This window comes from Macrobrachium nipponense, chromosome 20, assembly GCF_015104395.2.
Source record: "Macrobrachium nipponense isolate FS-2020 chromosome 20, ASM1510439v2, whole genome shotgun sequence".
NCBI classification, from domain to species: Eukaryota; Metazoa; Arthropoda; class Malacostraca; order Decapoda; family Palaemonidae; genus Macrobrachium; species Macrobrachium nipponense.
In genome coordinates, this window is record NC_061089.1 from 20,004,384 (window position 1) to 20,018,244 (window position 13,861).

General features: G+C 43.1%; 1 protein-coding gene across 2 annotated transcripts in view; it reads right to left on the reverse strand.

The window, feature by feature from the left end:
- Positions 1-13,861, reverse strand: part of LOC135222774 (gem-associated protein 5-like) — a 291,182-nt gene that overhangs the window by 123,827 nt on the left and 153,494 nt on the right. For both annotated transcript variants that reach the window (XM_064261034.1, XM_064261043.1), the window contains exon 15: positions 8,703-8,861. In XM_064261034.1, the coding sequence (XP_064117104.1) occupies positions 8,703-8,861 (159 nt within the window). The remainder of the gene's footprint in view (positions 1-8,702; positions 8,862-13,861) is intronic.

Below are 13,861 nucleotides of genomic sequence, written 5' to 3' on the forward strand. Positions count from 1 at the left end.
TAGCAGTGACTCGGACTGGCTGGAATAGGCTATGAATTGTAAAGGACTGATGGTTTGTATTCGTATCGGAGCAATATAATTTTACTTATTGCGCCAGTGGGATTACGGCGCCTTTGACTGGTCTAGTTTCGAAAGTGTGTGTGTGCTGCAGCCGTAGGCTTTAAAATCGCTTAGCGTCGAAAATCACTTGGCGTCGGCGGCCAGGAACGGAACCCCTGCCACTAACCGAGGGCTGCCTGTATTGTGTTCCTGGACACTTCCTTTTTGTTCCGTGCTGTACTTACAAAGAGCCTTCGGCACCCCGGTCTGAGATGCCGCATTCTTCTTAAGTACGCTCTTAGTACTCTGACAGGACATAGCAACATTTCTTCAAAGTCATTGTCTACAAATTCTGCCAGAGAAGGTATGGAAAAAGAGTTGAATCTGCCATCCACTACTGATGGGTTTTGAGTTTTGGCCACGAATTCTGGGACAAACTCGAAAACCATAGACTTCCAACCTCTTGAATGCTTCACCACATATGACAGACCATGCAGCTCCCCCACCCTTTTGGTTGAGGCTAGGGCCAATAGGAATACTGCCTTCAGGGTCAAGCTTTTATCTGTGGCCTGTCTCAATGGCTCGTATGGGGGTTTTGTAAGACTACTCAGTATCATGGTCAAATCCTAATCTGGGGCGTTCAGTTCCTTCGGGGAACAGGACTCCTCAAAACTCGTCATTAACATACCCACCTCCCAAGAAAAAGAATGTCCACACCTTCCATCCGCAGGACCGAAGCTAGAGCAGCCCTGTATCCCTTTACAGCAGATACAGACAGACATATGCCTTTCTGTCCTGATATATCAGAAAATCTGCTAACTGTTGAATAGTAGTTCCGAGCGGAGACAAGTTCCCTTTACAACACCAATCACAGTACGCGGAACATTTTCCTTGGTAGACCACTGCCAATGACCTGATATTTCCTGCCATCTGTGGTGCTGCTTTCTGAGAAAAGCCTCTCACTCGCAGGATATACTTGACAAGACTCCACCTGTAAAGTGATAGGGACTGCACTGACTGATGGTACCTCTCCACATGCAGTTGACATAGTACATTCTTCCCCAGAGGTAACTCTCTCGGCACATCTATTAGGAGTTCCAACAGGTCCGGAAACCATTCTGCCTTCGGCCACAAAGGGGCTAACAGAGTCATTTTGAGGTTCTGAGACCGCATTACCTTGTTCAGAACCTGATGGATTAGGCAAAATGGAGGAAATGCGTACAAGTCCAGATTGTCCCATGGGTGTTGTAGCGCATCTTCTGATACTGCCTCTGCGCCCGGAACTACTGACCAATACACTTCCAACTTTTTGTTGTACCTGGTTGAGAATAGGTCTATGATTGGCCTTTCCCACAATATGAACATTCTGTCCACTACTTCTTGATGCAAGGACCACTCTGTTCCTAGGATCTGGTCCCTGCAGCTCAATTTGTCGGCCACTATGTTTCTTTTTCCTGGAATATATCTGGCTCTGATGTCTACAAAGTTCTCTACAGCCCACTGATGAAGTTGAAATGTCATCAGGTGTAACTGCCACAATACTAGGCCTCCTTGCTTGTTTACCTAAGCTACTACTGAGGTGTTGTCTGACATCAATACCACTGATTGCCCCTTCACCCTCTCCCGGAATTCCTGTAGCACTAGAAACGCTGCTTTTAACTCCAACACGTTTATATGAAGTTCTCTGTCCTCGCAACTCCACTTGCCTGAAATCATCAGCTCCTCTATGTGGGCGGCCCAACCTTCGAGTGATGCATCCGAGAACAGCAAGAGGTCCGGAGAGGGTTGCTAAAGGGGAACTCCCACTGTCAGATTGTTGTCCTGCACCCACCACAGTAGGTCTTTCCTCACCTCTGTCGACAAGGGAATTTGCTTGTATGGGTGATCTACCGTTGGCGACCAAAAACTCCTTCATCCTCCATTGCAATGATTGAAGGTGTAGTCTCCCGTGTGGTACCAGCTTCTCCAAGGAACTTAGAATTCCCCAGGACTACTTGCCACTGTTTTGCTGGCTGTGTTTGCTTTTCCAGAATGGCATTCACCACTTGTTTGCATTTCTCTACCCTCTGGTCTGCTGGGAACACTTTGGCTTTTACTGTGTCTATAATCATACCCAGATACACAAGCCGTTGACTTGGATCCAACTTTGACTTCTCCGGATTTATCACAATGCCTAGGCTGTGACAAAACTGCAGAAGGGTATCCCTGTCCCAAAACAATTTTTCTCTGGACTTTGGGTATCCCTGTCCCAAAGCAATTTTTCTCTGGACTTTGCTATCACTAGCTAGTCGTCTAGGTATCTTAGTAGCCTGATCCCCTGAGCATACGCCCATGTCAACAGGAGAGTGAATACTCTTGTAAAAACTTGCGGAGACATTGTCAATCCGAAGCACAGGACTCTGAATTGGAAAACTTTCTTTGCAAGACTGAAGCAGAGAAATTTCCTGGAAGACTGATGGACTGGGATCTGAAAGTATGCATCCTTCAAGTCTATTGTCAGCATAAAGTCCTTGTCCCTGACTGCTGCTAGAACTGTCTTTTGGGGTCTCCATTCTGAATCTGGTTTTCCTTATAAACAGATTCAATGTTGACAGATCTATCACTGTCCTCCAATCTCCGTTGGCTTTGGGGACAAGAAAAATACAGCTGTAAAACCCCTTTGACGGAAGCAATACTTGTTCTACAGCTCCTTTCTCCATCATCTTCACTTCCTCTTGCACAATCAAAGCTTTCTGAGATTCCTGAGCATAGGAGAGGTGCGGTAATGGTTGTTCTGTCAGGGGTGGGGTCACTTCAAACGGAATCAAATATCCGACTCTGAGAACATCCACCACCCACTGCTCCACTCCAAATTCCTGCCACACCCTCCAATAATTTGCCAGGCAACCCCCCATTGGTGTGGCTGAGTGATGAGAGGCGCCCATCCTTATTGTCTTGAACCTCTCCCCCTGCCCCTGACACCCCTTCCTCTGTTGGGTCTATTGTGAAAGGGCCGATGAACTAACTTCTTTGGGGAAGAGGGTCTTGTTGATCTATTAAAGATGTTATGTCTCACTGATTTCTTATGAGGTACTTGCTGATGTCTTACCTCATTAGAATTAGCTTGGCTTCCAGATGTTTTCCTAACTGGCAGCTGGCCTAATCTGTTGTTAGTATCCATCCTTCTACTATCTATAGCATCTTCCAGTATGCCCTTTGGCAACAGCAATTGCAACTCTAGGATATCCCCATTCCTCATTGCTAACAGGGAATCCAAGTCAATAGTGCAGCTTAATCTAGCCAATGCTGCATCTCTCCTCATCAACAGGATATTAGCCCATACATTGGCTCTCAAATCTGACTGGAGCAATCTGAAAAACATTCTCTCATCCACTACTTTTATTGTTGCTTCTGAGGATGCAATTTTTGCTACTACTGTTGACCAAAGGTCTAACCAGGAAGTAGTCTGAAAGTTAGAAGAGGCCATTGCTTCCAAAGTAGCAGCCTCCTGACAAGTCATCTATGGGCATTCCATCCTAACTTGATCCAAGTTAATCCAGTCTTTAACCTCACCACATCTGGGTTAATTTGTCTAGATAGCAAAGGAACCATAGGTGTCGCATAATATTTCCCATGGTTCATTAATGGCATGGGAATAAACTTAAGACGATCTATTTGATCTTAATAAATTATCTCTTCCAGCAATCTGTGCATCGACATGCTGTAAAACTGACTACACATGACTTTGACTTGAGCAAGGTAATTCATACGACACCTTTGTATCCTTTTTCAGTCCCAATACCATATTGATTCCCGGAGGAAGCATACTGGCAGGTGCATCCGTAGCTCCTCGAAAGTATTGAATCGACGAATCAAATCAACCACCTCCGCATACGAAATCAGACACTCCTGGTTTTCCCCTTCCTCCGGTTCAAACGTATTGTGTTCGGCCGTAGGAGAAGCTAGTTCACTTCTATCCTCTGACAAACGTTCGGGTGAGTCATGGCCGTCTGACCCTACAACTGTGGCATCTTTGATCTCTGATGGCTGAAGACGGCTCGATCTCGAATAGTTAGTAGGAGAATGTGACAGCCTAACTTCTCTACTTGCAGATCTAGAGCAAGAAATCTGTCTATACCTCCAAGATGAAGGTTCTCCCAAAACAGAGCTAATTTCTTCTCTATCTCTATTAATATAATTCAAGGTCATTTGACTAGCATCTCTGACGGCTGTCGGGGAAGTTGAACTTGATCTCTCATCGAGGCGAACATCATCTTCCATCAATATATCAGGAGAGGTTACCAACTCTTTCTTATTCGACCTTTTAATGGGAGCTTTCTCATCCTTTCTTCTTATCTTAAAAGGTCTTACAGGAGAAACTGATATACGTTCTCCATTCTTCATTGAATGCTCCCCACTCACCGTTGATTTTACCAACAGCAGTGGAGTCTCTGCTAAACACTTTGTCCTCACTGCTGGCATCTCCGCAGAGGCCGCCATTCCAGCAACCGTCAATGCTTTCGCTCGTTTGGGCGTCTGTAAATGACTTCGTCCGTTAGCGTTAAGTTTAACAGCCACTGTCTTCTTCACTTTGTTGCCGACAGGGATCTGGCAGTCTTGGCTCCAAGATGAAGAAGAATTTAAGAAGCAGAATTTACTCTTCTTCTCTTGGCCCGAGGATCAGTCACGAAGTCCTGTATCCTCCAACGCTTGACTGGTACACGCAGTGACGTCATTGAATTTTGCGATGATGCAGAACTAGAGGAAGAAGACGAAGAAGACAATTCACATCTTTTCTTATCTATCTTGTCCTCTAAAGCTTGTAATTTCTTCATGACTGTATGTACCAAAGAGTCAGAAAGCGTATTTGTCTCCGGAGGCAACGAAGTAGTGAGAGAAGCAGTAGGCTGTGACGTTATCACGCCAGCCATGCCCATATGTGACATCGGTTGCGACGTCACCACACTTCTAGGGAGAGATTTAGCGGCTGCTGCTGGAAGCCCTGCATGTGCTGCAAAACTGTTTCCAACGTTCTGCATTGCCAGAAACATTGATGTTGTTGTCGTTGCCATGGCACTAGCTCCGATCAATTGCAGGCCAGGGGGATGAGGAAAATTCATCAATGTTGGGCATGGGTGGAAACGTGACGCCATATAATGAGAAAGCAACCCCTCCAAGGTTGGTACCCTGGTAGGCCTAACGCTGACCACGTTCCTTCCATTCTCTGCGCATCAGGGGCTAACACCTGGAACAAAGATGGCGATGCTCCCCCTCTCCCTGCCGGGAATGACGAAGTGTAATTATGCATAAAATTACCCAAAACCACTCCAGGAGTTTCCAATAACAATTTGCTAGAAGAAACTGAAGGGGTATGGGAAACATCAAAAGCAGGTGACAAAACATATAGAGCAGTCTGATGTATTGCCGATACAAAACAAGCCGACAACACTTGGTCATCCAAAGATGGTGTCGTCTCCTTTCTTTTGTACTGACCCTTCCCATAAAACTTCATCCATTGTTCCACCGACCAACCATGACACACTGAAAAAGAATTAGTAATACGTAGTACATACGTTTTCTCTGCACCTACTACACGTTGGATGTGGATCTGTAGACAACGATGTTAAAAATCTTGAACAAGGAAACTCACTCACTCCAGGGCATTTCCTTTGTCTCTTGCGAGAACCCGAAGAAACTTCCGTTGCTGAAGCAAAATTCTCCAATGCAGTAGTTGTCGTTCTAATTTTTGTACTATTACGAATCCTTGCACAGAATGCCGGGCATGGCGTAAGGAGCAGTCGAGGTCGTTTTATGGCAAGAGAGAACATTGGAGGGTTTCGACTCTTCCTACTTGGGAAGGTTTTGCGCCTATTCCCAATGTTTCGTCTCCTGCAGTAGCCAACCCTCATAGTAGTGTTGTCCCCGTGTCTCCTTCCTTTACTTCCATTGATTCGTCGATGGAAGTATCAGGAGGCCGCCAGGCTAATGTTTATAATGTAGGCTTTTTCATCAATCTCTTCTCTTCCAGAGTTGGAGGCGTCTAAATGGCGGCGGTTTGGAAGATGCTCGGGCTAGGGGGTACCCAGTCCTTGGAGGGGTTGCTAGCGCATTTTGTGGAGGCTCACACCCCCCCTCCCCAGTCTGGCCAGGCCACTCCCCCTCCTCCCGGCCTCGTCTTCGTGGGTAGCAGGAGTCGGCCATCTTAAATTGCTCCGCCAGTGTCTGCCGCCGCTTCGAGTTGGAGTGACGCTGTGGCGTCAGCCCCATTGATGACGTCACGGGGTCCGTCTTTGTGTATTCCACCGCCAGTGGCGTCTCTTTCCCCCTCACATCGAGGGGAAGCCATGATGTCACCGCTGCTTGTGACGTCACTCACATCGATGACGTCTCTCCCAGTTGTCTCCTCTGATCTGCTTTTCTCAGCCGTGACGTCATCACTGCCGCCCAGTTCGCTACATCTCCCTTCTTTGTCATCGGAACCTTCTCTGGCACATCAGTCTGAGGTCATATGCCAGGCAGTGCTTCAGAATTGGACTCTGTATTGGATGTGAAGTTGGCTGACTTATCGGTTGGGAAGACTAGTAGTAAACGTATTGCTTCGTCCCTGCCTCCTGAGAAGAGTGCACATAAGAAACTAGTGCTGTCTTCCTCTCCCTCTTCCCCCTCTACACCCCGTTGGCATATCAAGCGTTGCAAGGCTAAGGACTTTCCTTCCTTCGCTTACGAGGGAGGAACAACGCGGACGTGTTCCCGAGAGTGCTGTTGTTTCGGGCAGTGTTAGTGGTGTGCGTTCTGCAGGAGATGCTTCGTCCTCTGCCTCGATTCTCGAGCATGTTACCCCCCCAACCCCCTCGCCCATGCACATCGCGAGCATGTTGCAACCTCCCCTACCTGTGCACACGATGTTAGTGCTCCTTCTTCTCCAAGGCCTCTTCGTCGCCGTAAGGATCTCAAGGCACCTGTCAAGAGGTTGAAGGTAGTGAGCACGGAGTTGGTGCAGCTGGAGTGTTTGCCTGCCTCTCTCACTGGTGCTTCCAAGAGTTTGACTTTAAGGGATTTTCCTTTGATCTCGAGTGTTCGGTTTCCCCCCAACTCACGTACGTACGTCCACCACGCCTGTGACCATTCATGGACATGTGGAGTCATCTGTTAAGGTAAGTGATGTTCCTAGTATTACAGTGGGTTCGTCTCGGAGGCCGACGCATGGACCCAGCCCAGACAGGTTAGTTGGGGTTTCAGGCTGTTTGGCCGCTAACCCTTTCCTTAATTTTGGTGAAGGCGCCTTAGAAGAGCCAACACATCCTTCTCGTCGTCAATCTCCGTTGCTGGAGCAGGAGGAGGGAGACACGCAAGAGTTTCTGTCTTCCTTTTCGGAAGTTGTTGATCTCATTCGTGGGTTTAACAATTTGGAAAGTAGGACTCAGGCTCAGTCGTCTTACACTCCTCCTTGCTTGGCAGCCTTTGTGGGAGCTACTCTGGACCCCACATCATCTCTTCAGCTTCCTTTGTCGGGGCACGTTCAGTCGGTCTTGCAGAAGGTTAACGCCTCTGTTTTGGACCGGGACAGTTCGCATCGCTCTAGGGGCTCTACCAAACTACTACCCCCGCCTCTCACAAGACATAGGAAGTACTATGCCACGAGTTCTGCATTTTTGTTGTCATGACATCTTAACCCAGACATCATTCGCCTGACACCAGGTTTGACTTTGGAACTGGTGAGGTCAGTGGCTCCGTCCTTGTCTCTGCAAGATGCCTCAGCATTGGAATCTACGGCGGCCTCAATGTTGCAGACGGTTTCTTGGCTGGACCTCTGGTCTGTGGTTATTGCCAAGATAGCTTCCGACAGGTCCCCGGAAGGGTTGGTGAGTGCCTCCTTGCTTGCCAGTCTGTTGCAGTCCGGGGGCAAGGCGTTTTCTTATTTGGCTCACCTCACTGCCAATTTATGGGCTAATCTTCTCCTTTGTCTAGGATGGAGAGATTGCTCGACACAGAGTCCTTGCTGGCATTGAGGAACGGAGATCTGTTGGAGTCCCAATTTTTGTTTCATCGGACAGAACTTGAAAATGCGATAGACCAGCGCCGGGCTGACACCAAAGACTGACTGGTGCACCAGGCCGTGTCTAAGTCGGAGTCTCGTCCTTAGAGACGTCCGGCTCCTCCTCCCCCTGTCCAGCAGCAGTTAAGGAGATCGTCGCCTGGTAGGCCGTCGAGGACCTCAAGTTCAGCAGGGCCTTCCCGTTCGACACAGCCCAAGTCAGAAGATCAACGCCCCTTTCGCTCTCATTCCTTTAAGCCAAGAAGGGGCCCAAGGGGCAGAAGTAAAATCGGGCAAACTAAACCGGCTTTAAAACAGATAGAAAGTAGTCACATCCTATCTTAAAGGCAGTAAGAAAGTAACTGATGGGTCACGGGATGCCAAGGGCATTCTGGGAACTACAATACCCCATGACATGGTATAGATGCCAATAGTCCCTGGATCTCACAAGTTTGTTATAAATTCTACCAGTTTCCAGCTTGGCGCTAGTATTATCCTAATGTTAAGACCGAAGGTTTGTTTTGTATATGAACAAATGAACTTTGTACTTGCATTGCACTAAAAATGATATAAAGGCAAACTAAAAATTCCTGATTAGTTCCATATATCTCCAGAGAGTAAACCTAAAAAATCATTCAACCATATTCACCTAGACTTTCACCTGGTGTTTTACTTGTAAGTTGTGAAGGTCTCCAAGAATGAAGAGAGTTCTCTTCACCAAAACTGAACATAAGATCTGGGTCAGATGGACTGAACTCAACTCGGAAAACTCTGCTGGTATGCCCTCCATAATTAACTAACATTTGACCTGAAAAGAGAGAAATAAAAAAATTCACCGATATTTACTTTATTAGGCTAAATAATTTTTGTTCCTGAAAGTCATGCAATGAACATAACTACCTTTAATTACAATTAGTCTGTTACATTAACTCAATTAGAAAATAACTACTGACCAAAATAAAAGAACAACTAATTTTCAATTCACTTATAATTGAGCATCTATACATAAGTTCCAAGCAATTATTCAAAATACAAACAGTAAATGTCACATTTCCAAGAACAGCATGAACACTACTAGTTGTGGAGATATGGACTAGCAAACGTTTGCTGATTAGTTCTGAGGAATAAATCAGTGAACATACTGTGAAGGAAGCACTGTTGGAATGAGTTTGTATTACAAAAACATCTTAAAATTGCATTTGCTTCAAATGAATTACTTTTAAATAGCCTGAAAAGCTGACCCGAGGAAAATACTCAACAGGATCCAATTGCAACCAGGCTGTAATGTCAAACTTTTACAGCAAAAGTTGGAAGTCATCTCTAGGCTTCATCATCCAAGCTGACTTTAACAAAGTTGTGCTTGAAAAGTAATGATATTGACAATCCTTATTGCATGACCCTTTACTTTCATCCTGGAGGCCATTTCTGTTGGAGTGTATTCATAGGACAACTTCAAAATAAGTTACTTTCCATGGCTTTCGTGACATTTCTTACCTCAGTTAGCCTCCCATTGCCTTGAGATTGGTAGGAGATACACTTTGACACTTACAATTTTTCTTTTTTGAGAGTTCTCCAAGCCCAGCTTTGATGGATGGGTTCATTTGGCCTTCTACCCAACTGTTCTGGCAGGTGAATCATCAATATTGGTCTAAAGTAGAGAATGTTATGTCTAGGCTATGGATAGACTACCTTAGACTTGTGCTCTAGCATCCCTTTGAAAATTTCCTTTGCTCAAGACTAGGGCTCCGGACATTTGCGCCCCTTCATCTGCCCAAGCTTTTTCGAGAGCTTTACCCTTGTGCTATCACTCTTAACGCCGGGGATTTACCTTCTTAGCAGCCTATCATGTTCTTCCTTGGGACATGGGGCTACCACAGCCATCTCTTCCTGATGTTTCTTTATCAGACAACTGGCTGCAAGGATAGTTTTACTTGAATTCACTGCTTTACACCACCTATACCAGTGTGCACCAGTCTTTATGTTTTCTTTGTATGTAGACCCATTACAAATTGGTATTCCATATTTTTGGAGATCCTTTTATTGCAAATTATCAAGTACAGACATGCTCCTTTTTGGCCTGCTCTTGCCCACTTTCCTTCTGAAGACTTCAAGTAGTCATGTCCACCTTCTGGGACTCATTTGCTCCATCTTGTTCCATCCCCAGTTGTCCAATGCTATGCTGAGCAAGCTGGCAACCCCTCAAACACTGGTCGACCAATACCCTCTCCCAGACGGCACTATCTAAGTGACAACAGTCTAGTTCCACCATTCTTCCTCCTAGACAGTCACAGTTGACATTTAACATGCTTCGAAAGGAGTTCTGAAGCCTTAAAGAAGAGAGGAGCAAATAAATCTTATAACTCACAGGAGAGAAAGACAGTATTTTTCTGGCTAGAAATGGCTCCCTGTGTTTTCCTGAGTTGTGTTGGCATCAACCATACTGAGCTTACAGTATAGAATAAAGCACAATATAGAATTTGAGCCAAGACAAAGTGCTGGAACCTATGAGGTCAATCAGCACTGAAACTGAAAATGATGTAACAGGAGGAAACCATCACAGTTGCATTGTGAAACAATATTGTCAGGAGGGTTGAAAGTAAGATGGAAGAAAGAGATTATGAACAGAGATACAGTAATGGGAATGAAAGGGGTTGAAGCTTGGGGGTCAAGGGGTGCTGCAAAGAACCTTGAATAATGTCTACAGTGCATCACATGAGGTGCACTGATGAAGTCTACCCTCTGATTAGTCTGGGTTAAGATATCCAGTCTCCCTAAAAATGCTAATCTCTTCAAAATTTAGCATGATGGAAAGCAGTATCTATTCTGGATGACATTCAGGTCCTCATGACATATCCTGTTAATCACAGATGCCTCCAAACAGGGATGGGGAACTTATCAGAGACATCAATTCCTTTAGACTTCAAGGAGCATTGAGATAATTCCAGGATTTGCCCCAGGGTCTCAGAACGTCATCACCAACCCCAGGCAAAAATCAAGTATCCCATTGGAATAGTCCCTCTTATTCAGGGTAATATGGTAGTTACAGAAAACACTGATCAAGGAGCTTTTTGCAACACCTAAAACCACAAACTGTCCCTGTATTGTTCCTTGCAGCCAGACCTAGAAATGTGGGGGCCATGTATATTAACCCTCTTACGTCGATTGGACGTATTAAACGTCGACATAAATTGTCTCCCGGGTGCCGATTGGACGTATTAAACGTCAACATACAAAAGTATTTTTTAAATTTGAGGAAAAATACTTATAGGCCTACCAGTCAAAAACTTTTGAATCACGCGCCTTGGGGGATGCTGGGAGCTCACAGATCAAGGCGTTGTTTTGTTTACAATCATTACGCAGTCGCGCTTGCTTATCGCAATAAAAAGTATCAGTGACACATCTCAGAAATTATTTCGTCACTTTGACATAATTTTTGTACTCAGGATTGTAGCTTTTATCAGTTTTGAAATATTTTCATATAAATAACAATAAGTGCCAAAATTTCAACCTTCGGTCAACTTTGACTCTACCGAAATGGTCGAAAAATGCAATTGTAAACTAAAACTCTTATATTCTAGTAATATTCAATCATTTACCTTTATTATGCAACAAATTGGACGTCTCTATCACAATATTTTGATTTATGGTGAATTTATGAAAAAAAATTTTCCTTATGTCCGCGCAGTAACTTTTCTGATAAATTTTTGTGTGCGATTGTCGTAATGTTTGCACCATTTTAAATTTGCCGCTACATAAAGTTTTATATATGGAAATTTGCGCAATTGCATGCACAATACAATTAAAAACAACCCATGGTTGTAGTTTTTATCAGTTTTGAAATATTTTCATATAAATAACGATAAGTGCAAAAATTTCAACCTTCGGTCAACTTTGACTCTACCAAAATGGTCGAAAAACGCAATTCTAAGCTAAAATTCTTATATTCTAGTGATATGCAATCATTTACCCTCATTTTGCAACAAGTTGGAAGTCTCCAGCACAATATTTCGATTTATGGTGAATTTGTGAAAAAAAAAACATTTTCCTTACTTCCGCGCTGTAACTCCTCCAAAAAAAATCAGACATTTTTTTGTCTGTTTGTCGTAATGTTTACACCATTTTAAATTAGCCGTTACATAAAGTTTTATATATGAAAATGTGCGCAATTTTACGTAGAATACAACAAATAATTGAAGGTTGTAGCTTTTCTCATTTTTGAAATATTTACATATAAATCACGATATATAGAAAAAAAACCATGTTCGGTCAACTTTGACTCTACCGAAAGTCAAAAAACGCAATTGTAAGCTAAAACTCTTACAGTCTAGTAATATTCAGTCATTTATCTTTATTTTGAAACAAATTCGAAGTCTCTAGCACAATATTTAGATTTATGGTGAATTTAAAAAAAAACTTTCCTTCCCTCCATGCGCGGATTCTCCGCCTCAAATCTCCGAAATGCCTACGTCACATTATCGTTATATTTGCTCCATTTCATATTGGGCGTTTCATAGAGTTTTATATATGAAAATGTGTGCAATTTCATATAGAATACAAAAAAAAAATAATTGAAGGTTGTAGCTTTTCTCATTTTCGAAATATTTGCATATAAAAAAAAATATTTAAAAAAATTCGACATTCGGTCAACTTTAACTTGTCTGAAATGGTCGAAAACTGCAATTGTAAGCTAAAACTCTTACAGTATAGTAATATTCAATTATTTATCTTCATTTTGAAACAAATTGGAATTCTCTAGAACAATAGTATTTAGATTTATGGTGAATTTTTGAAAAAAACATTTTTTTACGTCCGTGCATTACGAATTCATGCATCATTTTGTGATAATATTTTCTCTGTGTTGCTTTGATCGTTTTACAATGTGTTATATACCAAAATGACCGAAATTTAGTGTACAATACAACAAAAAAAATGAACTCGTTAGCTTTAACCGTTTTGCTCACAGCGCGATTTGAATACAATTATATATGAAATTTTGTTTTCGTGCTATCATATATCGCATTATTTATATATGATAATGATATTTTTTTTCATTTTTGATGGTTGCAAACTAAACTTCAGGCAATGACAAAAAAGGAGCCAAAAATGAACTCTTAATCTTGAAAACTAAACGCGCTGTGATTTTTTGAAAAACAAATTTTTCCGCTTCGGCGCTCACACCGAGACCACCTCGGCATATGGGAGACAATTTTTATTATACCCCTTCGGCGTAAGAAGGTTAACTATCATTTTATGAGTTTACTAATCATAGCCTTATGATTTAATGATTGTCGGTTACTAATAAAATGTACAATTCTTTCATGTTCATTATTACAGTGGTTTTTTTTCAATGATAATTTTTGAGGGCACACATATTTTATATTTTATGTTAAGTCTAATAAGGATATATTCACAAACTTCTGTGTGTAAAGTAAGTCCACTGTTCGTATGTATAATATATGCTACCTTAACTTTGGTGTACTGTACTTGGAAAATCTGGACTTTACACAAAATACATAGGCTCATGATTTTTTTGTGGTAAAAAATGATGGCAGAACATTCAAGAACTGGTTCCATCTTTTGCTCCATCAGGGTTTCATATAAACTGGTCAGCTCTATAGTCAATAACTGGTTCTTCTATTGCTTGTCACATTTCACTAATTATTCCTCATGGTCCTGGAGCATCAACATTCTTCATCTTACCCTAGGCTCTCCTTACTTTCCAGATGACACATTCCCTATTTATTTGATTCTGTCCCAACACCTCCTCTCAGCTTATAATCTTTCTCTTTACTCATAAATTTTAAAGTA